We start from the raw sequence: 25,073 nt of genomic DNA on the forward strand, positions 1-25,073 counted from the left end.
GCTTTTAAATCTAAACAAAACCACCCAAACAACTGGGGAAATAAGACAAAATCTGGATAAATATATTACCATGTACAATTATATAGTTTTCCTAATTAATTTAAGAAAAAAAAACTTTATTTGCAAAATTAAGAGTTTTTATCATTTTTATGGTAGCTCGAGGATAAAAATGAATAAAAAAGCTTTATTATTTTCTGACTTTATTGCTTACTAAATTATGATCTTTATTTAAATTAATTTGACTTTTTTTTATAGTAAGCAGTTCCATTTGTAGCTATAACTGCTATAAATCTTAATTGAACATAATTTAACATCTCTGATAAAAAAAACTGATGCAACAGAGAAAAACTATAAAATAAAGAGAAAAAAAATATACAATCTAACTGTAAAGCTCAATTTGAGTGTGCTCACCTGTTGTTTGGTTTCTCCCCGAGCTCTGTTTCTCTTCTTCTGCTCTCACAGACTCTTCTCCATCTCTCTGGTTCTCGGTCTCTCGGCTACCTCTCACTTGTTGGCACCTGCTGGGAGCATCACTATCTCACCCGGCTGACTCCTCCTACTCCTCGCTCCGTGATGGAATTGAAAGGATGATTTCTTTTTGTCTTCCTCTTGCGTCTGTCCTCTTGGCAGAAGCTGAATGTTGGGGCATCAGCTGGGATGCTGCACAGGTTTTGTAGAGCCAGAGATGAACCCCCCTCCCATCTTCGTCCTCCTCCTCCTCATCTCCTTTCTTCTTTTGGAGTGATGTCATAGCCTTGGAGAGAGTGATTGTCATTGCCAAGGTGACTGTGTGCACTCTGTGAGCCAAACTACGCTGCACAAAGCAAGGTCAGAGGGCAAGTCCGCTAATGCCTCATCAATGGGAGCAGCGACTTATGAACTAGCAGGAAAGATTCATGTCACGACGTCACCTGAATTATACATTTCCTATGCAGTAACGATGCTCCTTGTGCACATCAGCCTCCCTCTCTTCCCCTTTGTCTCCCGGGTCTTTCCCAGCATGCACTGACCTCCCCTCTCTGTTGGGTAAGTTACAGTCTGTCAGTGCCATCTGCTCCCTGTACCCCCTGCCGCCAAATTACAACACTAGCAGGAGCTGCACGATCCAACACACTGACCTCAAAGTTCAGCAGCCTCTGATTATTTCAAGCAAATAAACCCCCAGCAGATACGAATGGACGTCAGATAATGGGTGTGCAATCAGAGAATTTTCTCTTCACAGCTTCTTTGAGCAACATGTTTTCAGACCTAAACAAACAAGCTGAATCCAGCTTTGAAAGGCACAAAATAAAGTTACAAAAAAGGGCCAATTTACTCATGTTTTTGCACTCAGCACCCACTGACTACATTTAACTCGAATTGTCCTCAGATAAAAACCAAAGTGCTGCCGCAATCACACTGTTAGCCTGTTGTTGGCAAGTGTCTTTACATAACATATCAATCACATGTACAGAAATGCACCCCTCTCATCTTTTTAGAGAGGACAACGTGTGGGAGAGGGAGTAGGCGAAAAGGAGAGAGATTAGCAATGAGGGGAAGGGAGGGTTAAACTAGCGTGCATGCAATGTCAGTGAAGAGAGGAGCGCTGTAAGAGGAAAAAAGTAGGCAACGCAGAGTAGGAGGAGGTGGAGGAGGAGGAGGATGGGAGGGAGAACAAGCACCAGGCAGAGCGCGGAGGGAGACCTACAAAAGAGATTGATTACAGGAGAACAGAGGCGGCCAACGAGGCAAGTGCAAATGTGTCAGACAGAAAAAGAGGGGAAAAAAAGAAAACATGATTGTAAATAAACAACCTGCAGCTGAACTTGCTGGTCAGGAACAGAGTGATTGTGTTTCTTGTCTGATAAAGACTGAAATCTGATATGGAAGGAAAGAGAAGTTTAGGAAAATGAAGTGGAGGAGCACGTGGGGTAGTAATACTGTCTGGGCAAGCTGTGACATCCCATTAAACACCTCTGTCCAAACACATAACACAAGCAGACATTCAAAGCTGCTTGTAATGATGGTATAAATTCACTTGACATAACCCAGCGGACAGCCAACCCTTCACACATCTTCGAGTGTCAAGCCTCTGGAGGTTTCTTCACCGTGCAGAGGCCGGTGAGTGACGCAGCTCAAAATGAGATGGACAGCCGCAGAGTTCGTTTTAAAACCAGAGCCGGGTTTATTAAAAGACGTCTTGATTCTATGACATTAGATACGTCATTAAACTACTTCAGTTTGGTTCGGACTACCAAAATATTTTTAAAAAATATACAAAAAGATTAAAAGGTAAGAATATGTAAAATGTGTCATTTGAGATAAAAGATTAAAGGAAGATACAGAAATAAGACAAAACAACACAAGACAGATCAGTTTCTGAGGCGAGCTCGTCGGGATGTGCGGGCGATGGGTGTCGTCACTTTAGGGGTCTCGCTCTCCGCCATCACAGCATCTGATAAAAAAATGTAAATGAAGGTTAGAAGCAGGACAAGAAATAGGCTGCTGTTCTAGACCAGTCATGGACTCAGGTCCCTATTTAAAAGATCTATAATGAATGGTTTAAAGACACACACAGAGGAAGAGTGACGGGCAAAGTGAGTTATAGTTAGCCTCTTAATTAATCAGAAATGTGTTTTGGGCACAAAATGAATTCAACCAATCAGTGTCAGCTCCTATTCTCATTTTAAAAACAGGTGTGCCTGCAACTACTACTATTTATATGACTGATTCAGCAAGTTGGAGAAGAGTGCGATTTTCTGCTGAGTGATGCAGTAAGAGCAGTGATGTCAGGGCAGCAAATATTAAGAGACATTTATGCAGCAAAACTAAAAACGGTGTATAAATTTGACAAAAAAAAGGAACTAAACTTTGAGAATATTCAAAGTCACGCTGCTCCTCATGTGTAAATGTGCACAGCATCTATCTTAATGGGAGTCAGACAGCAGCTCTGCTTTGTTCACATTTTATAGAATATAATTAATCCTTTCTCGATTAATGATTACTTCACCCACTCGCAACCCGACTGCTTGTCACCGTGTCACCGTGACTTCCCACCGTGTGTGAATTAGTAGAGTGTACTCGTGCTGTGAATCGTCCATGTAGCCAAATCTTAAAGCCAGTTTAAACCAAAGATTCAGGACAAGAAGAAACTATTTCACAATGTTGCAGAGACAAGTCGCAGCACTGTGAACTGGCCCGTCTCAGCTCAACTCAACTCAAGCTGGCAGATTGGGCCACTTGTCACTTATCAGATCACCAGTGGCTGATTTTGGTTTCGGGTGGTAGGTGCTTGCTGCTTGCTGCATGTGCTCATGTCAGACACATACTGACTAATTAAATAACTGAGGCTTCAGCTAAAAAATGACCTGAAAAACTGGAAAGCAGAATTAAAGCACACTGAGTTGTTGCTATAAAGATAATACACCATTGCGACTAGACGAGATGGTGTAAACTGGCAGGTTTTCAGAACGTTGTAGTTGCGTGTATAAACTAATCTTGTCTTGATTCTTTGGTCTGAATTGGGCTTAATTATTGGAATAATGCCCCCTTTAAATAGCAGGAAAATACTGCGACATTCTAATATTAGACCAATTTTTCGTTGGTAATTCTGTCAATTCACTTTCTGCTGCCTCTAAATAGCAAAACACCAACAATGTGCCTGACCACATCTCATTTAAAGACCTATGCGCCCATGGGGACACACATTGGGGCAATTTGGTTTGCTACTTACACAATGTGGGGCGCTGGCCGTGAAAATGACAACCGCATCGGTCTGAAATTAGCGATGACAGTTGCGCTGCGCAGTGTGCCAGGTGTAAGATACGGCGCTAAGACCTGTCAAAAAGGCTACAGAAGAAACTAGCCCAGAAATGGTTTCAAGTGTTTATTTCAGTGAATCATAAAAATCTAATTAGGAGAAAACTAAGAGAAAATCTCACCCTGAATAAACGCTTCAAAAAGCCATGTGCTAGCCACTTTATCTTATTACATGATGACATTATATTAATTCCTTATGAGCAGATTGATTTAATCCTTTCAAGTTGTTTTCTATCGAATCCATTAGAGATTATCTCCAGATCTTGGATTAGTGCTGCCGCAAAGCACAGCTCACTTTTAAGAGCAACATTCCCAAATCCTCTTAGACAGACGCCTGGTGTGGTTCAGCCCAGTGCTCCCAACACTCTGAACTTTGTTGTATTGATCCAAAGTGTATTACTGAATTGTGCCAAAATATTGGTTCTATAAATAACATCAAAAGAGGAAACACATAGTCAGGAGGGGAAAAAAAGTAATTGGAACCTATTTTTAATAATGATTAATTTGGTTTACGATTTTCAAGCAAAAACACCCCCTCATTCCAGCATCTAAAATGTGATTGATGTTGATGATGTTTATTTTTTTTGTCTTGTTTGATAGTAAGCCGAATATCTTTGTGTTTTGGACTGTTTGTCAGATAAAACAAGCAATCTGAAAAAGTCTGTGTGCTTTAGAAAACTGTGACAGGTATTTATGACTCTAAATGTATTTTTTTATGTTACATACACAATATGTTGCTTACGAGACACATTAAGGGAAATAATGTTAAATTAAAACAGCTGGTTTGTAAATTTGTAAAAAAAAAAAAAAAAGAAAAAAAAAAAGATTTAATGTAATTTGAGAGGCAGAAGAATCCCTAAAAACAAATTTCAAATGGAAAGTTTTGAAATTTTTAAAGTGGCTCCACTCACCCTCTTCATCCTCCTCCTCCTCATCACTGCTGAAGGTGATCACAGGTTTCTTGGACTTTCGAGATTTCTGAGGCGTCACTAAACTGTCATCTCCGCGACCAGAAACTGAGGGTTTTGCTTGACCTAAAACAAAGACAGTTTTTTTTCAGTCACAAAAATTACAATGAATTAATACATATTTTTTTTTTTTCTGCATGCACATTTGCAGACAAATCTCTGAGCTCCTATTTTATTTGCTTTGGCCGATACATCCGGTCATCCTTCTGTTCAAACAGATTTCCATCAGACTTGGCCCAATTCAGGCCAATCACAACTGCTGATCTGATATGGAGTCGGTCTGAGATGATAACTGACAGCTTGCAGCTCCTTTGTGCTTGATGAAGAATATGTGATTTTGGTACTATTATACCCTTGGGACATTTTATAAAACAACCAAGACGGCTGCAGTTGATGTGGACCTTTGTGTTGAGGTACTATTTCCAAATCTGGCAGCAAAACAGCAACACTTGTTCGCAGACACACTGATGCGACACCATCACATCTCATCTCCGCACACTGTAGTCTGTTAACACGTGTCCACGCTCTGCACCACATTATATTTTCCGTTGCCATCGAAGCAACTGCATCCAGAGGCAAATGATCTACGGCCTTTGATGATGTCCCCTGGAGATCAAAAATTAACCCAGAGTTTCGAGACTAGGGCCGCGCGATATGGCTTTAAAATAGTATCCCGATATTTTTCAACTATATCGCGATACACCATATATATCTCAGTATTTCAAAATCTTCTCTAAACTATTGTATTCTACTAGAATACAAAATTAAAGATCAAATGAACTACAGCTACAAATAAAATAGCTACTGCTATAATATAAAATTACATAAACTACTGTTATAATAAAGTTTAACAACATACTGTTATGAAGTTAAATAAAGTACTGTCATAGTAAAGTTAAATAAAGTATTGTTATAACTAAATAAATCAAAACGGACAGATGCAAAGCGTTATCAGATGACAAATGAAATAACCGATATAGCATAAGGAATGATACACTTTTTTTTTTTTTTAAATTGTCATACGATATATTCGTCATATTGCACTGCATTATTTCAGACTACTTGCATTTGCGATTTGGTCAGGTGAAGTCAGGCTATTTGCACAGTAGAACCTTTAAAAAGTGAAATACTCTGAGCACCGACCTCTCTTCGACCTCGTACGGCCTCTGGCGGGCAGAGGTGTGCGCATGACTGTCTTCTCAGTGGGTCCTCCTTCTGTCTGGTTCTCCTCATCCATCTCAGGACTTTCCACATTTTCCAGCCCCCGCGTGTGAACCGCCGTCAACCGCTTCTCAAACTCGTCTACTTGGGCCTGCGGAAACAAAGATGCCATTAGCAAAAACAAATTTTGTACATTAAAATAAAAAATAAACATCTACTTGGAGATGAAGTTGTATGTGGCACCTTAAACTGGACTTTGGCGCCGCGGCGGAGCTTGGCAGTGATGGAGAGCAGAGGCTGGTAGACTCCAGGCTCGGTTAACTTGTCGCTGTAACACTCCCAGCATTCCTGCAGCCTCTTAAAACCGCGCTCGCACATGGACAGCAGAGACAGAGACACAGCCAAGTCACACCACTGACGCTCCGTCCTGAGAGAGACGCAGAATAAGAGTCATCAGAATTAGAGATGAAACCTGATTAGAAATTATGTGAAATGCATAGAGATTCTAGGTCCTCAACATAAAAACGCATTACTCATGAATATGTCTTTGCCCTGGCATTTGGAGCAAATCTCATTTTCCAGCAACCTTTTATATCTAAATTCACTTTGCCATTGTGTAATATAAAATGTCCTTCCTTTAAGCTGGGAGCATGGATGGAGCATGAGTCAGAGGCAGACTGAGGCCCGGCCTGGAAATTTTTTCTGTCTACATTCCTCAACTGTACAGGAAGACAGTTTCTATAACAAAATGAGTGAATAAGATGTGTAGGTGAGGTGAAATGTAGGCGAGATAAGTTTGTTTGTATAACACCTTTCAACAACAAGGCAAAATTAGGCCTTTTTGCTTAAAAAGCAATAGCATTAAATAAGATACAAAAACAAGCTAAAATAGAATCAAAGCAAAAAGAATAATAAGAAAATACATTGCAGTGGAAGATTTAAATAAATAGTCCCAAGTTTTTTTTTTCTTAATGATATTCACTAGTAAATAAAATAATAATAAAAATAAAAAATAAAAATATGTGGGAGAATATAGTGGAGGAATAACTGTACATTTATGTGTAAACACATAAAAGCCCTGATCGCAAGGTTAAAGTTAAAGCATTATTTTGGTCATTGTGATGCCTCACAAAACAGATAAGAGCACAAACTCTCACAAATAAGCCAAGCCAGATCACAAACCAAAAACTCAGTTTTCAAAGTCTGCACGTATACACTAAAAACTGAGTTTCTGAAAATCTTTATCCTAGCGGATGTTCTATAGAAGTAGAAACACTGTTTGAATGTGGGGACAAAATGCCTAAACAAAAAAAATGCATAGAAAAAGCTATGTTTTTGTTTTTGTGCAGGCACAAATGCCAGCTTAAAAGAACAGAGCTGGATCAGCTCAACGTGAAGAATTCAACTGAGGAGAAAAATGTTCAGAAGAGGCGAAACATTTGCTTGCACTGGATAGAATTTTTAAACAAACAGGCACCTCCACCTTCTTTCTTATTCACTAGCTTTGCTCGAAAAACTGAACTTGTCAGGCGTTTACTCGATAAGAACTGCTGCACTGTCATCTCAGTCCAGCCAAGTTTCTGTTAAAAACATAAAACCAATTGTGCTTGATAATTAAACTGCTGTTTAAAACTAATTTGCCTGCCAAAGACTTGATGTTTAATAAAATTAAATTTAGTGTGCTAAAAGCTTTTTTTGTCATTGAAATGGTTTTTGGTGGCCTGGCTATAGACAGACTGTGGGTGAAAAGAAATATATAATACAGTTTATGAGGGCTGTCAGTGTTAACATGTTAATTTCAATGCCATTAAGGCCCATTAATAAACACTTTTTTTTTTTAATTGTGTTAATCGCCGGCCAACAGTATTGTCTTTAAGAGGCTAAACAGAGCTGAGTTTTAAAGGTGGTATCATATGAAACTAGACGACCTGAGGAATCTGTTCGTACCAAACGTGTCATGCTAGCCTCTCACGAATGGGATGTAAAATTCTGCCATTAATTGTAATTTTAAAAAATAAAATCATTTGACATCCCTAAATTGTAAACATTTGCATAATAATATGAGTGCATCTTCATCTTCATGCTACTACTTCAAAACAAGAACAGGAATGTGACGTACGTCTGCGGGGGCAGTGGGTCCATGGCCAACACAAGAAAGAAGTTAAAGTGTGGCAAGAACACATTTCTGAGTATCTCTCGCTTGAATTGTCGATCTCTTTTTACACACTGAAAACACCTACTAATAACCCACGCATCCCTCTCCATCTTGCACAAATGAAATAATTCAGGTTAGACTCAGAAATGACCAGAGAAACATTAAAACAAGATGCAGGTGAGAGGTGTGAGGATGAGGACGAAGGAGGTGGAGATATACTCACTTGGCAGTCCTGAAGCGCTGACACAGTTTCTCTACTAGAGACTCGGTCTGCCTCTCCTTGGTGATGTAGGAGAATAGCTGTCTGAAAACACACAGACACACAATACAGCATCTAAACAAAGCTCTCAAAATAGCAAAACTGTCAACTTTCCCATCGAAAGCTTCTTAAACAAATCACGATTTTTCCAGGGCCTGCCGAGTCCTGCTCGGTGTGAACGAGTCCTCGGTGGACGAGGGCAGCAAATGACACACGGACACACACTGAAGAGCTGTGACACTCACTTCATGATGGTGTTGAAATCCTCCGAGGTCATGCCTCTCTCCGGGTCAGACAGGCGACTGATGATATCTGGCAGCAGGTTGTAGATCGCGTTGTCCTGATGGGTAACAGTTAAAATTCTTCCCAATTATTCAGGCTTCATTAAGGGCTCTGCAGCTGTGTGTGTGTGTGTGTGTGTGTGTGTGTACCTTGGAGGCCAGCTCGTTGAAGAAGTTCAGGGCCAGGCTGGTGATGTGAGGCTCAGGGTCAATTAGCAGCACAGCCACCTCGCTGACTTGACCTTTGACCTTGAGCACATCTTTAAGCACCAGTTGAGTAAGAACTGTCACAGCTGTCTGCCTCACTGAAGGAACCTCGTCACTGAGCCTGGAGGAGGAGAGGACGTGAAATTAGTGGCTTATTAATGTCAGACCTCTTCAGTGTGGCCTGCTGATGACATGACACCTCAATAAGCTTCTTAGTATGAGTGAGTGAGTGAGTGTGAGTGATGTCCTACGTTTTTTTCCCCATCAACTTCAATTTTGATTTTTGCTCTGGTGTTCTACGTGCTATACTTAAAGCCAGGATTTCTGGTTTCATTTTGGGGCAAAAACACCATATAAACTTTAATTATATTGTAATTCTTGTATACTGAGAGAACATTCAACTTTGGCACCTCCTCTTGGCTCTGTTATCATGCTTTAAAAATAATCTTGCCTGTGATGGGAGATTTTGGCCAATAACATTTTAGAAAGTGAGTGTTCCTCCTGGCTGTTCTGTAAATGCAGTTGCACATGAACGTGTCTTTGGTGAAAGCCTCATTATATGGTCCTGCAGAGAAAGTTGCAAATCCAGCATTGGAAACAACTGCCTACACTGAAAAGCAACCCAAAAGACGAAGACGGACAAAAAAAATTTTTAAAACCCGAGACACACTGCGTGAACGAGCAGCCACATTGCTCATGTGAGCAGCGCTGCTCAGGCAAGGCTTGGCTGCTGCTTAGCTGCAGCACATGTAAAGAACAGTGGTGCACATTTTAAAAAAGAAAGAAAGAAAGACAGAAAAGAAAAGAAAAGAAAAAAGAGTAAACATGGCCATTTCATAATCATATTGAAATTACACCCCCTTTCAGTGCAGTTTCAATGTCTTTCTGTCACAGACATGATAAAATACAAAAATACGTTTTACTCAACCTTTCAAAGTAAAAGCCCAATTACAACATTTCTGTCAACAACATTCCTTCAACTGTTACCACAAGGCTTTGGATTGTGAAATATTTACATGAGAAAAAGAAAGAAAAGTCAGGGGATCTCCAAAGCCGGTATATTTCAGCCTCTAGCCACAGCCCCTCAATGTCACTAAGATATTTCAGTTTGGACTAACATTGCTACTTCTTGAGCCACACCGCTAGCCACACTAAAAATGTGGGTGGGGGTAAAAAAAAAAAATATATATATATTGCCACCTGCACACTTCTTATTTGTCCTAGTCAATCAAGCTTTCTGTACAGAACGGGTTATTAGGCAGAACGTTACAAAAACCAAACAACTGTCACAGCCCCGGCTGAACACAATGGGATTGGACAGGCTGTGGCAGGGCAATCTGATGGCTTTCTGAGACCAATTTAGATTTACCCTCACCCAAAACCACAGAACAAAAGAAACTCATTAACCACTTCTCATTTATGCCAGAGAGCAGGACTCCTGGCAAATGATCAGACAGTTGTTCATGGCACATTCACATGCCAATGCAGGAGCTCACAACAGCAATGAACAGGGTAATTAATTCTTAATGCGCTTATCAGGCGGCTCCAGGGCAGCAGCCTGGAGAACAGTGGAGGTGTTGGTGTGTGGGAGACAATTAGGGAACGCTATGAAATGCTTATCAGGTAGAAAACACAAGGAGGGCAATGAAGCATTATAAAAGAACAGAATGTTTTACACGTCCGAAACAAGTCAACGTGAGCATAATCAACCATTATAATTAAAACCACACACCATCAAACAGAGAAACTTCAGCTTCTGAGTTGGCTATTGGGAAACAGCAACTTTGTGCAGAAGAAACAGTTAAGTGTTTTTTGAAATGAAAGCGTACCTACAAGCGTAAACCCTTGTGGAACCTTTGACTTCACCCGAAATTATTCCCTCCTGCTCACCCAGCCGCTCTGTATAATTACAACACACTAGTCATTGATTCTAGTCACAATCTGTAACACACTAGTAATTAAGCTGTTCGTTGTCTAAAAGTACCCTTGTCTGAGGCGGTCTTAGGCTCCACCCAAGTTCACATGTGGGGGCGGGTTTATCCACTGGCCATGAAGCCCTGACCGGTCCCCACGGCAACCGCAATGGTCAGGAGGCAGATATCAGAGTTTGTGAACATAGATCATCCCAAAGTTTAAAAGTCGTGATGGAGAAGAGTAAACTTTTCCCATCATGTGGTTCAGTGGAGCATTGTGACAGCAGCAGCGCTCAAGCAGCTGAGAGGAACAACACACTGAGACGTGGTGGTGGGACTCGGATGAAGTGTACAAGCTGATGAGGGGATGTTGGCTGAGATGGAACGTCTTTTACAGTACGCCCACTCAGCTGAGCCATCAGGCGTAGGTTATCCTCGTAATGTTGGGTGGAAAAAAACAAAACAAATCTTCAGATATTGCGATAATGTGCTTCTAATTGGAAGAGAGTCGATTAGTGTGGGGGTGATGATGTGCATGAGCTGCTGCTGAGACAAATTCATTTTATATTATCAGGCTGATTCGGTTTAACACACGTCATTTCATTACCTGGCGTAGAGATTCTGTGTCCAGGGCTCCAAAATGTTTGGAAAACGGACTGTGAGGTCTCCCAGGGCTATTATGGCATTTGCCCTGACCACAGGAAGAGTGGAGCGCTCCAGCACCGTAAACATGAGACGGATGTTTTCTTCACACACCGATGGGCTGAACGAGAGATAAAGAAATCGCAGCATTTAAAGTTATCCAAATAATTCAGGTTAGTCTGTTGAATGTAACATTTTCTAAAACAAGACACAATAACAAAAAAAGGAATTTTAATAGCAATCATTTTCTCTTTATTTGTTTATTTTTGTTTTCCTAATCTGTAAAGCAACCTTGGGTACCTTAAAAATGACCCATGAATCCAAGTTCAAATTAAAGAAAGATATTGTAACTCATCAATCTCTGATCAATTTCTCAATTCAGTGATTTATTAGTTGTTCCTCAAAGTCCTATATTGTGACATATTTCCTTGTGAAACAGAATATTGAAGCGGTGTACAATTTAAAGAGGGATTTAAATGAATAATAATTAAAATTCTTAAAATTTGATTGGACCACAAAAAACAGTATGGGCTTAAAGTTTAGCAAGATACAGAGCTACAGTGGAGTCCACTGATGAGTGAACCGTTGGCTCCGCACACACCTTCCTTACCGTTATCACCAGAATGACGAGAGGAGAGATGATTAAATTAGACCTCTGCCATATTGTTTCGGAAATTAAAACAGAGGTTTTGCCCACTGATATCCAAACACACCTCTTTTTATGTCTGTCCATATTGTTCTGTTAGCTGGTTACTACCAACCGGAAACAGTGGAAGTGCAGTTTTATATGCCGGTGTGGCTAACTACTCACCTAAAACCTCATTTGATTGGAGAAACTTTTGTAACCTCCTGAGTGTTGGATGAGTCATCCAACATTTGAGACAACTTAACCAGGTTTTTCAGAAAGAGAAAAGGCCGGGATTTTAATGTTAAAATACTGCGATAAATTTGGCTTATAACAAAAGCGAAATAATCAATGAACACAGGGACAAAGGACTAAACTGGGAAAGTGTATAATTCATTTCATGGGAACTTTAAAATGTCAGTAAACAGTAATAAATTCCCAGTCACAATTTCCCAAAGTTGACACATTCAAATTGCTGTATTTGTGCAAAAAACGTCCCTAATTACCAGAATAGTTGAAGATGATTTTTTTTTTTGATGGACTAATCAACTAACTGTTTCAGCTCTACATTTAGGTTTTCTAAGCACGTCATTAAGCTTGCTCGCTGACGCACGCAGCACGTTGGAAAATCTATACCGGGAAAAAGTGAAACAATGTAATGTTCACCCATTCGCATCGGTGTGACATAACAGTCCTAAAATAAATTTTGCTTTCACGATATAATGTGTGGACTGTATCGCCTCATATAGAGAGGTATTATTTAGCCTGACATTATTAAAATATAAATATATAGAGAACATGGAAACAGTTGATGTTTTTACCTTATCATCATGTACTGAGAAAGTGCCAGACATGCCGCAGTGGTGAGCTGCGGGTGGGAGTAGCGTCCTGGGGAGCTGCAGACTTTCACCAGCAGGGGAAGGAATGCACACAGCAGGTTCTCCTCTAAACACACAGAAGACGAGAGGGTGGAGGGAAGTTGTTTAATATCAGAAAACCTCATATTATTGAAAATCTAAGTGAAGGACTGAATGTAGAGGATATTTAAGAGGTTTTCGTTACCCGCCAGTAATTCAGTCTCGCAGATCTTTCTGATGAGTTCAGCCTCCGTATCTTCAGCAGAGGCACCAATCAACCCCAGCTCCTCCTCCATAGAGCTCTCATTGGCCGACTGCTGTTGGATAAACAGAAAAGCTTTAAAAAACAGACACTTCTTTCACTGTAACATATTTCTAGAAACCATTATGACAGCTTTCTGACCCGTGGTGCTCTCTATAAATGGTGTTAATAGATTTGATTTGCACTGAGATTCATTTCTTGTGCTTTTCACTACAGCACATAGGCACATTTCAGTCTAACTGCAGCTTAAACAGTCTTGAAGTGATACTTATAAATACTTTAAAGTGGGTAGAATTCAGAGGAATCAAGCGGTGAAGCTGTAGATCGCAACAAACTGAAAACTCCTTCTTTTTTACTGGAACCTACAGCGGCCTTTACTTTAATGTAAAAATGCAAGAGGCTCTCTAGAGTAAACGTTTGGTTTGTCCATCCTGGGCTTCTGTAGAAACATGATAGTGCAACATGGTGTATTTCATAGAAGAGAAACCACTCCCTATGTTGATATTAAGGTAACAGTAACATAATTCTTAGTTTCAGGTGATCATACATTAAGAGAAACATAATTACTGTAAAACTATTTTAACAGACCCAGGCTTTTATTTGCTTCAGTCACTGAACTCAGCTAGTTCTAGCTCCAACCATGCTGGTAAATCTGACTGAATTTTTCTTTGGTGCTTGTGGTTACAGTAAAGCGAAGGAAAATCTAACTAAGCTAGTGATATATAGCATGTCCATATTTACAAAAATTTAAGCATTGATATTAGGTAGGATTTAAGAAGTTAAATGATGTTATCTCAAGTGGGTCTCTGATAACCTGGTGGGCTCAAAGAGGTTTTGGTTCCCAAGAATTTCTATAAAACTCCTGCCTCTCAGAATCCATGGCAACCAGGCCCAGCGTCTTATTGAGACCTGCCTTCATTTGTCAAAACATGTAGCCACACCCACCTAATAAAAAGGACTCTGCCTTCATCTCAAATTTTACAGTATGAACAGATCTCCCTAAATCCTTAACACTGGTTCTTTAAGTAATAATCTTTACAGTATGAATCACTGCCAAAAGACTTTTTGTCTACAATAGACTCCAATAGTGACACATTTTCACAGGAGAAACAAGGTATTAAGATATTCAAACTTTATTCTTATTAAACTTTATTCAAATCATTCCTGCAGCATTTTGCATGTATAATCACTAGTCTAGTCTTGGCAGGTGAGATTGGAGGTTCAATGCCTCTTTGTCTCTTCGATTATTGTGGGAGAAAAATGTGAAAAATTAAAATAATCAACAAAAATGAAAAACTTCTGGTGCTAATTAAGGAGCCATTTATCTTCCTGTCCCCTGATGAGTTGAGCAATTATGAGCCATCACTCAGCTCGTCAAGCTGTCCTGCTGAGACTCAGTCTGATTGTCAAAAATTATTTTCATCACACAGGGGGTTGTTTTGGCTTTAACATAACACTAAAGTATGGCAGAAGTATTTAAAAAAAAAAACTCTAGTAACTACAGTATGAGCGGGGCTGCAACTTACAGGTGCCTTTTTTCCCTAAATTAAAAGATTCATTGTTTTGTCTATAAAATGCCTTAAAACCATCAACCAACATTAAAATCCTGTAGAGCCCAGGGCTACATATTCAAATTGTTTTTGCCCAACCAACAGTCTTTAGTCACAAATGATTGAAATTGTGTCATTAATGGTCTTTCAATCAAATAATCAACTAATAGTTTTAGCTCCACACTGAATGGTCTTTCTCAGGTTTACTTTTCTTGATAACATGACTTTTAAAATTGCTCAATATACCTTGAGGGGAGATTCCCTGTAAGCCCCCTAGGGGTTTCCTAAATCTCATCTGCACAACTTGTTCTTTCTTTATTGCTGCATTTCTGTTATTTTGTTTTGTGAAAATAAGCCTAAACCTAAACCAGGTGATAGTCTAATCGTCTAATGCATTACATTCATGAATTGCACAAATTCACCTTTGAATTGACCCACACACACTTAAGTAATATAAAAACACGGCAACAAAAATTTAAAATGACTAAAAATGTGTTTGTTAACGGCCACAATTTCATGTGCCCTTTAAATAATTTGTCATTTTATTTCAAAGATTTATTACAGGATTGTTTTACACACAGCACAAATCAAGTGTTATAGAGAGCCTCATTACCTTGGCTTTGCTGGATGGGCCCTTTTCCTTCTCCTCCCTCTCCTCCTTCTCTCCTCTCCTCCTCCGCAGCTCAGCGCTCACACTGCGCTCAAGGTGAGACACCTGCCAGAAAGCCACGCAGCCACACAGAGCCAACAGCTGGGCCAGACACACACAGTTCACTGCAGGAGACAAAGACACATACACACATGTGATTAAGAGCCTTCTGGACAGGTTACACTGTCAGTGTAAACAGAAACACAATGGGAACTCACCTTGTTCACCTTGCTCACTGGACTCTTGAGATCCATCTTGCATTTGGCCGGCGTCCTTGTTGAGTTCGCCACCTTCTGCAATCTGATCTAATAAGAGGCGAGCGCTGCGCTGGAGCAGCCGGGAGCACAGCTGGTCAGGAGATTCAGCCAGAAAGTAGAGGAGACGGACAGCCTGCTCCATGAAGCTCTGCCAGTAAGGGTCTTCCATCACCACACCTGGACACAGAGCAGTCAGAGGGAAAAACCAAGAGTGGTGAAGGCTAAGACGAATATTTTATTATTTTAATAAGGGCAAACTTGTCTGCATTTACCTTCAGCGATGGCCTGTGTGAGGCAGGTGAAGAGCTGATGGTCCTGGGGCAGTCTGAATGGAGCACCCTTTGATTGCTGGTCGAAATAACACAGTGCATTATGTTATTATGTGCAAAGTTTGCATGTTCTCCCCATGTCAGCGTGGGTTTTCACTGGGTTCTCCAGCTTCCTCCCACAGACCAAAGACATGCAGGTTAGATTAACTGGTGACTCTTAATTGTCTGTAGGTGTGAATGTGAACATATATGGTTGTCTGTCTCTATGTGTTAGCTCTGAAATTGTGTGGTGACCTGTCCAGGCTGTACCTTGCCTCTCGCCCAATGACAGCTAGTTTATGTTACAGTTAATGTAACATAAAACACTTTTTTTGGTAAATTTAAAAAGTCAGACGATCTACTTCAAATGCTGAATTGTTTTTTTAAACTTACTGGGCTGTAACATGTGGAAAACAGTTGACATATTACTACAATATTCATTTGGTTTGCCTTGCAAAAAGCTTGCTCATTTGTCATTTGATTGGATGTAGTAAATATGTGAGTGTTGTTGGTGTTGAGTGTAGTAGGGCTTTTGATAAGTTATTTTAAGTTAGGTATTATTTTAATTATTCTGAGATTTTACAACTGTATAATGTCCACATCCTCTTCTGTTCCATGTTTATATAAAAACAAAAAAAGCTGCTAAGAAGGAAATCATGCTTTTACACTTCTTACCCTGACATGGTCCGTGATGCTGCAGATGGTGATGACTGTGTCTCTGGCCAGAAGAAAGTCTTCAGTCACTTTCTCTCCCAGAGCCACAGAACAAAGAGTGTCCAGATTACTGAGGACCACCTCCCTCTCTGCCCTGTTGGAGTCACATAAATACAAAACACACATTTTTACAAAGAGGCTTTAAGTACAGATTTTATATTCCCAAATGATCATGTGATCAAACAAAGTGAGGTAATAACATCTCTAACCTACATCACCCAACCGCTGTGTGCTGGCCTTGCCAGTGCTAGGCTGCTGCCCAGATAATGCATGTAGGAGGACGGGTTAGGAGAAGCACATAAGATTTAATAGGTTATGAATGCTGCCGGCTGGATGAAGAGAGGCAGCAGTGTGGGTGGACTGCAGATAGTCTCTTAACTCGCTTGCTCGCTCTTCCCTACAGCAGTGGCAGTCTTTGAGGTAGATTGAGGGGGAACACTAAAAAAATATATATCTATATTCAGTGAAATGCACTGGCAAGGAGCCTAGTAATATGGTCGTGACTTCGATTACAATGAAGAGGAGCCGAGGCTGAGCTTGTGTTCTGACTAATGAGAGGATTTGCTGAATGTCAAGTAGCTGAGGCAGGACCAAAATGTAAAAGGAAGCGGCTCAATGCAGTGAGTAATATCACAGATTTTACATAAAAATGTTTTTTTTTAACTGTTTCGTCAATCCAAATGAACACAAAGCTATAACAATGATTTTTTTCTCCTTCCTGTAGATGACACAGGGTCCTGTCCATTTAAATATACAACATTTGTTCTGAGCTAACATAGATTCAAATTGAGCTTTCCCAGATCCAGATATAAACTGCACTTTAATACAGATGTAAAGAAGGGTTGCAATAATTAGGTTTTGCCATGTTTGTGTCATTTTGTTACTTCTTTCTATTAAAGATTAGCAATGGGTAATCAGAATCATCAAAATCTCCTTTAGGGCTGTCCCAAATATCAGATTTTGGACATCAAAGCTTCAGTGAGAAATATCTCTCATTAATCAAAGCTTTAAAGGGTGAGGGGAGGATGAGAGATGAGGACACTTTTTTGACAATTGGCGGTTCACCAAGCTTGTTGTAGATCTGTGACATCTACCAGCTAAAAAGGAATCAAGGGTCAAATTCTGAAACTATTCCAGTTGCTTGACTTTTTCGACACCCTGCTAGAGTATCAGGATGGTTAAAGTCAAAGTGTTGAAGTTTCAGGAGTGCTGGACTGCTGGTGAGTGATGTTAGATGAGAGCAAGTGGGTGTCACAAGGCTATCATAAAATTTAAATTACTCTCATCTGAGAATAACAAAAAATAATGTTGAAGCATGATAAATAATGTTGGATTACCATTTCTGTTTATTTGATTTAGATGCCACGTGACTAAATTCCACATTAATAAGCATTACTGAAGTTTCCACTTGACTGAACATATGAGAGGGTGCACACTACTGAGTATATTCCTACTCAGTTCTGCTGTGTACACCAGTTCAACAGAGTAACACAATTACTTTAAGAAGCAGTGTATTTTCATTCCTGTTCTGTACAAATTATAACAAGTGTATAATCATATTCTACAGTCAGACACATGTAAAAGCAATTCGCCATGCTATGAGAAAGGACTGCTCAGCGCTGCAGAAACATCACGACTCAGTCTAAAATTTGACAAACACCTCAGCAGAGCTCCACTTAAATCTGCTCTCACCAGTCAACACACCTCTACCTCATCCATAGCAGACAAGTCATGAATATGCAAAGCACAGGCAAGCACTGCCATAGAAGAAAGTGAGTTGTTTTTGTTGCCTTACAAAATTGGAAAATAAACAGAGGCTGTAGAGGATCATGTCTAATCTTACAACGTGCCATATTTGTTTTGACTGACATCCCCACCTACTTTGCTGCACTGCACAGTGTGTGCAAAATGAGATCAGATCAGTGTGGACAGAATGAGAAAATGAATAAACACGAGCTGAGCTATGATGGGATTGATCTTTTATTTAGGGATACTGATACTGAAAGGGATACTGAAAATACCAGACGTACACTACTGACTGAATTTTATATTTCCTTAAACACAAAACAAAAACGCATGCACTGTGACCACTTGTCAAGCTTCTCTTTATGTCACCCTCAAAAACTCTGGGTCTCAAAATTACCACACCTGCATACACTTGTGGAGTGCCAAGTACATGGAGTCTGCACACCATTTGACAGTTATTGTAGCTGACAGATCCGTTGCTTAATTTTGTGAAGTTTAGGTCACCAAAACATGGTCCATTGATAAGACAAATGATGAATGTCAATTCAGGCTTACATAAAAATCTAATTTCAAACATTAAAATCCATGCAGGATACTGTAGGGCCACAGTGTTGTTTGTTTTGTCAGCTAACAGGTATGTGGTTGTTGCCACTGGCTGACAGAGTACACTCCATTTAGTCGGTTTTCCCAGCCCCTGCTGTTACGTGTTATGTGGTATAACGGCGCAGTGAACTGGCTGTAGCCACTGAGCTGCACCCATTGGTTTGTGGACTACTGTTTGAAACCTTAAGTTTGGCATTTTGGCTGTCTCCATCTTGGTTTTTGCCAACAGAAATGCCCATATTTGGACATGAGGGTGGAGCTGGGGAGAATACGCTACCCTTTTATCTGGTTCAAAAGGTTGCCTTGCTGGCAACTAATTAATCACAAGGTAGTTGCATCCTTAAGCATAAACCTCTTAACCATCAATTTTACTTTAAATGGGGCCATATCTTAAAAAATGAGCATCATGCTCATTATGTTAGCAATTGAGACCATAAACTCATTAAGAAAAATTTGACTGAGGTAATATATCAAGTCAAAGAAGGGTCATTTTCTTGCACACTTATATACAATCAGAATTGTATCTTATTAGCATACTGTAAGTGGTTTATGACTTACCGTGCAGCCATGCCCAGCAGTAACACTGCGGCTCGCCTGTGTAGTCCAGAGGTTTCCCGTTTGCCAGTAAACCTCTCCCACAGGACCTGCACCACAGTGGACTGGAGGTTGCTGCCACTGCCAAAGAACTCCTGCACCTGAAGAAACCAAGAAAGTCATGTTTGAATGGTCACAACTTCCCATATGTACTATTACAAGGTATATAAAATCCAAAATACATAAAGTAAAAAAAACATACACTGTACTAGTACAAGCATGTCCCTCAATATTCTGCATAGTCGTGTTTCTAAAATAACCATTATACACAAAAGTGATCCCTATAAGGGGGAAACTGGAGTTACTCACTATTTCCTCAAGACACTGGATTGTTCCCAGGGATGCATCCACCATCAGCTCAGACAGACTGTCAACAAGAGTTTGGGCTTTCATCCTAATGAAAAATGAGACAGCTACTTTAAGAAAACAACACAAAACAAATCTTTTCAAGTGTTTTTAGGTTTCCTTGCATCATAGTAACATTAACAGTAATTTTGAGCATGTACACACAATGCAACACACACAACAATCATGTAATTTCATGGCGTGTTCTGTTTCCGCTACAGTTAATCCTAAAGAAACTTCAGCAACGAACTAAATCAGAATCCTAGTTCAATTCATATTAAGATAAATGTACAATCGTCTGAATTTACATTTCATCTTTAGTTTTAGGGCTCTTCACATTTGTCATGCATGTGTGGGGTAGTTTAACGGACCTGACGGTGTCTCCCTGAGGGTTCAGATACAGGCGCCTGTAGGCCTGAACGACAGCGTCTTTAATGGCAGCGTCAGTTGACCAGACCAGAGGCAGCATCTTCCTCACTCCACTGACGGAGTTGGCAACGCTGAACTCGCACACCGTCACACAAAACTGCACCGCCTCCTGGACCACTAAAACCAAACAGTTAACAAATGTGAAAATATTTCTTAAGTACATGAATTAACCTGTAATGCACAGCCTTGAATAGGTTTGCACTCTGGTGAATATTGCCTTCTACCTGAAGTGGTTTTCCAGTAGAGCATGGTGTTAATGACAGAGATTGCTCTCTCCACTTGCAAGGCAAAGGTTTCTGTGTCTTTCAGGTATTGCACCAGCATCTCCTGCTTCTTCAGCTCCCCGTCCTCCCCCTCCTTCTCGGTCTCTTTCTGCGGGGTTGGTGGCAAGTTCTGGCTGATCTCAGAGGTGTCCTCTTCAGAGCCTAGGGAAAAAACATCAGGGACAGTATGATGTAAAAAGTATGTGTGAAATGCAATCACACAGAGTTCAACCACTAAACCATTTTTTCCATAGCTGCTCAATTACTCAACACTTCCTGCAGCTGCTGTACAGTAATTAAGTTAAATCTGTTCTCTTCGCTGCAAGGCTTTTAGTGTGTAATGCAGCAGCAGAACTGTTACATTTAAACTGACAGCATACAAAAGAATAAGCCATTCAATTCTGATTGCCTTTGCACACTTGTGTCAATTTTGCCATCTGCCGGGAATACAAGGCCCGCGTATATACAATTTAAAAAAATTATACATTATATATAAAAAACTATACTTGTCACAAATTGACACACTGCCTGCTGCTATTTGTTCTGCACCAGCACTTTGTCCACATGATCTGACTGGTTCAGGGTAATTTAGACTGTTTCAAGAAAATCCTGTGCATGAAAATCAAGACTGACAAACTTCTACTAAAGCTGACATATACCATAATTAATGTTCATCTCAATACTTATGCAATTTCCTTTGTGATCGCAATATGCAGTTGTCCCCGTCTAAAAGGCCAAATAGGGCTGTAACTAACAATATTTTCGTCTAAAACCTGATGACTGTTTTTATTTTGGTATTATAAATGACAAAGAAAAGCAGCAAATTGCTAGAAGCAGCAAAAGGTTGACATTTATGCTTGAAATGACTGAAAAAGCTGATTTTTAAAATAGTTGGCGATTAATCTTCTTCCACTTTACTGATCAATTAATTGAAATATCGTTACAGCACTAACGTTTTAAAAATCGTAACACAAGCATTAAATCAAAAAAGAGCATTTCGCATATCCCATGTCTTGTTGGTCAACTGATGTGACACAAGTTGCTTATTTTTCCATGAAATAATTGATTATATTTTGTAGCAACTCAACATGTGTATCTGGCATCATTGTAATACTTCAGCAGAATGTTCATTGGTGGAGGTTGAATGAGGCAGCTCATTTGACAAGTGTTCTTTGCTCTCAATTACATCCTCTATTCTAACTAAAGTAAGATATTATAGATGAGTGAGTTTACATTGTTTACATTGACAGATAATGTAAAATGAATTCCCTCAAAGCGAGAGGAAATGCAAAGAGCTGAAGCTCAAATAAATTAAATCCTGCTTTCATTAAGATTCACATCAGAGAGCGCTTTTGATGAGTACAGTATCTCTGGATATAAAAGCCTCAGGTGAACTGAGCGCAGGCTTTACCTTTGAATATCAGAGCCAGTGTGTCCATTAAAGTCTCAACGGTGAGAGTGGACAGAGAAGCAAACATCTCAGATTCAGGGAAGCATTTGTGGGCTCTTATACAAAGATGTACTGCATTCCTGCAGTGGGAGAAAGCAAAATAAATTCCACATATCAAATTTTTTGCTAATTGACAGGGTGGGACAAATACATCCTTCATTGTAGTGACACTTCAGGCCAACACTAGTGATTAGCATCACCTGTATTTGTTGACACGGAGGTACTGAGCAACCTTCACTGCGGTTGCCCTGTCATCTTCTGCCTCCATTTCTTCCTCAACATCCCTTTCATCGTCCTCCTCCTGCTCCGCTTCTCTTGTGGGCTCCAGCTCGGTCTTGACAGTGACAAGCAGCTCGGGCTCCATGGCGGCCCACAGCTCAGAGGCTTTAATCACTGCCACTGCAGGGAGGAAGCGGGGAAAGGGGAAAATTTACAAAATCAATAAGGATGACTAGGACCCAAAAGAGAATGAGGAATGTAAATTTAAATCAATTAACAGAAGGACAGAAGGATAAGACAACTGTTTAGGGGGTTACAAATCTAGATGGTAATGTTGTATGATCACATTTGTGCTACAGTATTCTGTCTTATGTTAGAATCAAGAGGTTGTGTTTCTTTTAAAGCTAATAAAACAAACGTATATTTAAAAGGAGGCTTAACAGTAATTGTTGCCAGTGGCTGCCATCTGTGGCCACCACTTAAAAATATCAAAAATAGGGACAGCAAAACATCGATCCCAAAATGAATGTATATATTTTAAATAGTTTTTTCCACGAGTCAGGTTTTCCCCACACATTCATGTATTTATGGCAGCCTGCTACAAATAGAACATCTGCTGCCAAAAATACATTTTATATTTTGGGAGCTTGACCATTTATTCGGAGCGCTGTTGAAATATATACACTGTTATGAATTGCACCTCAAAGCACCATGTCAGCTGCATTGAAAGTAAACTTTAACCTTTTTTTCTGCTGGTCTAAAAGTTTACATTCACTCACAGCAGCTGCTCCTCTTATTCATCCATCTGATCTGATCAGCTCTGAATGGATCAACAAATAAATTATCCCCAGCAGTCACAAAACACTGCTAAGTAAAAAAAAGAACTCATGGGAAGCTCCACCTGTGCTGCATTCATGGACCTGCAAAAAAAATCCAAATTTAGAGAGGGGACACAAAGTTTGCTGGGTGTAGTTTTTCCATCTCAGATCTAAAGTACGCAGCTTTTGGTACCCGGTTAATAGTTTTACTTTTGAACAAAAGCACTTTTAAAATATAAAAAATGGATTCATTGCACTTTATGAAAATGCTTAATTTTTACTAACCATTTGATCTGGCTGAAAGTTACAGGCGTGCATCTTCTGACAGCCAAGATAGCCTGTCAGTTTAAATGAGATTCTGAGTTTGGCCCTCAGATTACCAAAGAAGCAACTCACAGCTGACTGAACAAGGAAGAGAACGGGGTGACCTCTTTGCCTTTTACACATGCACACAAATGCTCACACAACAGACACACACTGTCAGCTTCATCCCCGTGATTACTCCACTGTAACTTTAAAGAAATAACTTGGGTTGAGCCAAATCACTGTAGGCAGGCCCTTACAGCAGAGCAGGAAAGCTCCTCTGCACTGCCAAGATTACCTGCCAGTCAAGGCAAAGAGGAGCCCGACTCTCATTCAGTAAGCTCGTATTCGCCTTGGTCTCATCACTGGGCAACTGAGCATGAAGAAAATAAACTCAGAGTTATTTCTCACCTGGTGCCTTTCCCTCCTGTTTCTCTTTCATCTCTCTGAGTTTAGCGGTCTCTTTCTCCAGCGGCTTCTTCAGATCAGCACTGCTCAACTGAAAGAAACAGGAACATATTCCAGTGAGATTGTGAACTCTAATAAGTGTCTTCTACTCTGCGTTGAAATCATGTTGCTTTCAGTCACCTTGCAGCTGTAGGGGTTGTGTGCGATGAAGGCTGCCAACAGCTGGATGGCGCTCTTCACCACATTTATGGATTTGTCCATCAGCCGACCCACAGCTAGCTCCATCACCTCACTGTACCTGCACAGGGGCAGGGCCTAAACACACAAAGACTGCAATTATCACCACAGGAGACTTTACCAGCATGCATTTACAGATACATTACAAGTGAATGAAAACATACTTTGCTGTTGACAATGCGTGTGTAGACCTGTAACACACGTGTCCTGACATGGGAATGTGTGTCATGCAGATGTTCCTGAAGTGTGTCAAAGAAGCGGTCACGGTCTGCTTTGCCAGACTCATCGAGCCCGTCACCACACAGGACTCGCACAAGGATCTCTCCCAGTACTTCACACACAGCGACACGCATTGTGTGGCTCTGGAAAACACCAAGAAATAGAAATTAAGTCTGAAACCAATCTTGATCTTGCATCAGTAAAATAATATTTTAGTTTACACAACAAGCATAGACTGTTTAATGAGGATTTATGCATAATTTCACGGTAAATCTTGCAAGAATAACAGTGTGCATTGAAATTAGGGCTGGGTGATATGGAGAAAAATAAATATTAATGTAGTTTTGACCAAATATCTTTATCGAAATTGCAACAGTACTGCAGAGTTGACTATTGGTGTTTTGACAAAATATTTACATAATTAACTTTTTTAAAAATAATTATCAGTGCTGTGATACAGTGATTAAGTGGGTAAAGACAAATAATGGAATGGCAACAACAGTCTGGTAACTGCAGAAAAAAAAACATCACTTTCCTGCAATAAAGCCTTTAAAACTAAAAAAAATATAAAAGGAGAGATCATGAGTCAGTGACAGGAGCCAAACTTCAAGGAGCCAAACTTTTGCATGAGTTCTATTGGAGTCAACATAGCGGGTATGGCAAATGACACTATAGCCTGTCATATCTTTGTCTTTTCAAGTCTGATTTAAAAAAATCATTTAACCAGATTGAAAAACACACATTACATGATGCTCACTGATGTTTTTTATCTAAACATGCATGTTCATTTTCCTCATTATTACCCTTAAAAACAGAACATGGTTATGCAACAC

The 25,073-nt window shown here is 40.0% G+C and overlaps 1 protein-coding gene and 1 non-coding gene across 3 annotated transcripts in view; both read right to left on the reverse strand.

Moving 5' to 3' along the window:
* Positions 1-2,140: 2,140 nt before the first annotated feature.
* Positions 2,141-25,073, reverse strand: part of ncapd2 (non-SMC condensin I complex, subunit D2) — a 28,103-nt gene continuing 5,170 nt past the window's right edge. The window contains exons 10-32 of one of the 2 annotated variants that reach the window (XM_042489298.2): positions 24,186-24,383; positions 23,965-24,099; positions 23,788-23,875; positions 22,237-22,435; positions 21,998-22,116; positions 20,548-20,748; positions 20,266-20,440; positions 19,859-19,943; positions 19,514-19,650; positions 16,568-16,700; positions 15,857-15,932; positions 15,546-15,761; positions 15,292-15,452; positions 13,072-13,180; positions 12,831-12,954; positions 11,350-11,505; positions 8,773-8,950; positions 8,587-8,681; positions 8,306-8,386; positions 6,171-6,354; positions 5,910-6,078; positions 4,710-4,832; positions 2,141-2,434 (exon numbers count right to left, since the gene is read on the reverse strand). In XM_042489298.2, the coding sequence (XP_042345232.1) occupies positions 2,352-2,434; positions 4,710-4,832; positions 5,910-6,078; positions 6,171-6,354; positions 8,306-8,386; positions 8,587-8,681; positions 8,773-8,950; positions 11,350-11,505; positions 12,831-12,954; positions 13,072-13,180; positions 15,292-15,452; positions 15,546-15,761; positions 15,857-15,932; positions 16,568-16,700; positions 19,514-19,650; positions 19,859-19,943; positions 20,266-20,440; positions 20,548-20,748; positions 21,998-22,116; positions 22,237-22,435; positions 23,788-23,875; positions 23,965-24,099; positions 24,186-24,383 (3,225 nt within the window). In that variant the 3' untranslated portion in view covers positions 2,141-2,351. Of the gene's footprint in view, positions 2,435-4,709; positions 4,833-5,909; positions 6,079-6,170; positions 6,355-8,305; positions 8,387-8,586; positions 8,682-8,772; positions 8,951-11,349; positions 11,506-12,830; positions 12,955-13,071; positions 13,184-15,291; positions 15,453-15,545; positions 15,762-15,856; positions 15,933-16,567; positions 16,701-19,513; positions 19,651-19,858; positions 19,944-20,265; positions 20,441-20,547; positions 20,749-21,997; positions 22,117-22,236; positions 22,436-23,787; positions 23,876-23,964; positions 24,100-24,185; positions 24,384-25,073 lie in introns of both variants that reach the window. The other variant, XM_042489297.2, reaches the window with a different exon arrangement.
* LOC121946385 (small nucleolar RNA U85) lies at positions 23,440-23,747 on the reverse strand. Its single transcript, XR_006106009.1, has one exon. It is a non-coding gene; the product is annotated as a small nucleolar RNA U85 (small nucleolar RNA).

This window comes from Plectropomus leopardus, chromosome 11, assembly GCF_026936395.1.
Source record: "Plectropomus leopardus strain MGB_pleo_1.0 chromosome 11, ASM2693639v1, whole genome shotgun sequence".
NCBI lineage: Eukaryota > Metazoa > Chordata > Actinopteri > Perciformes > Serranidae > Plectropomus > Plectropomus leopardus.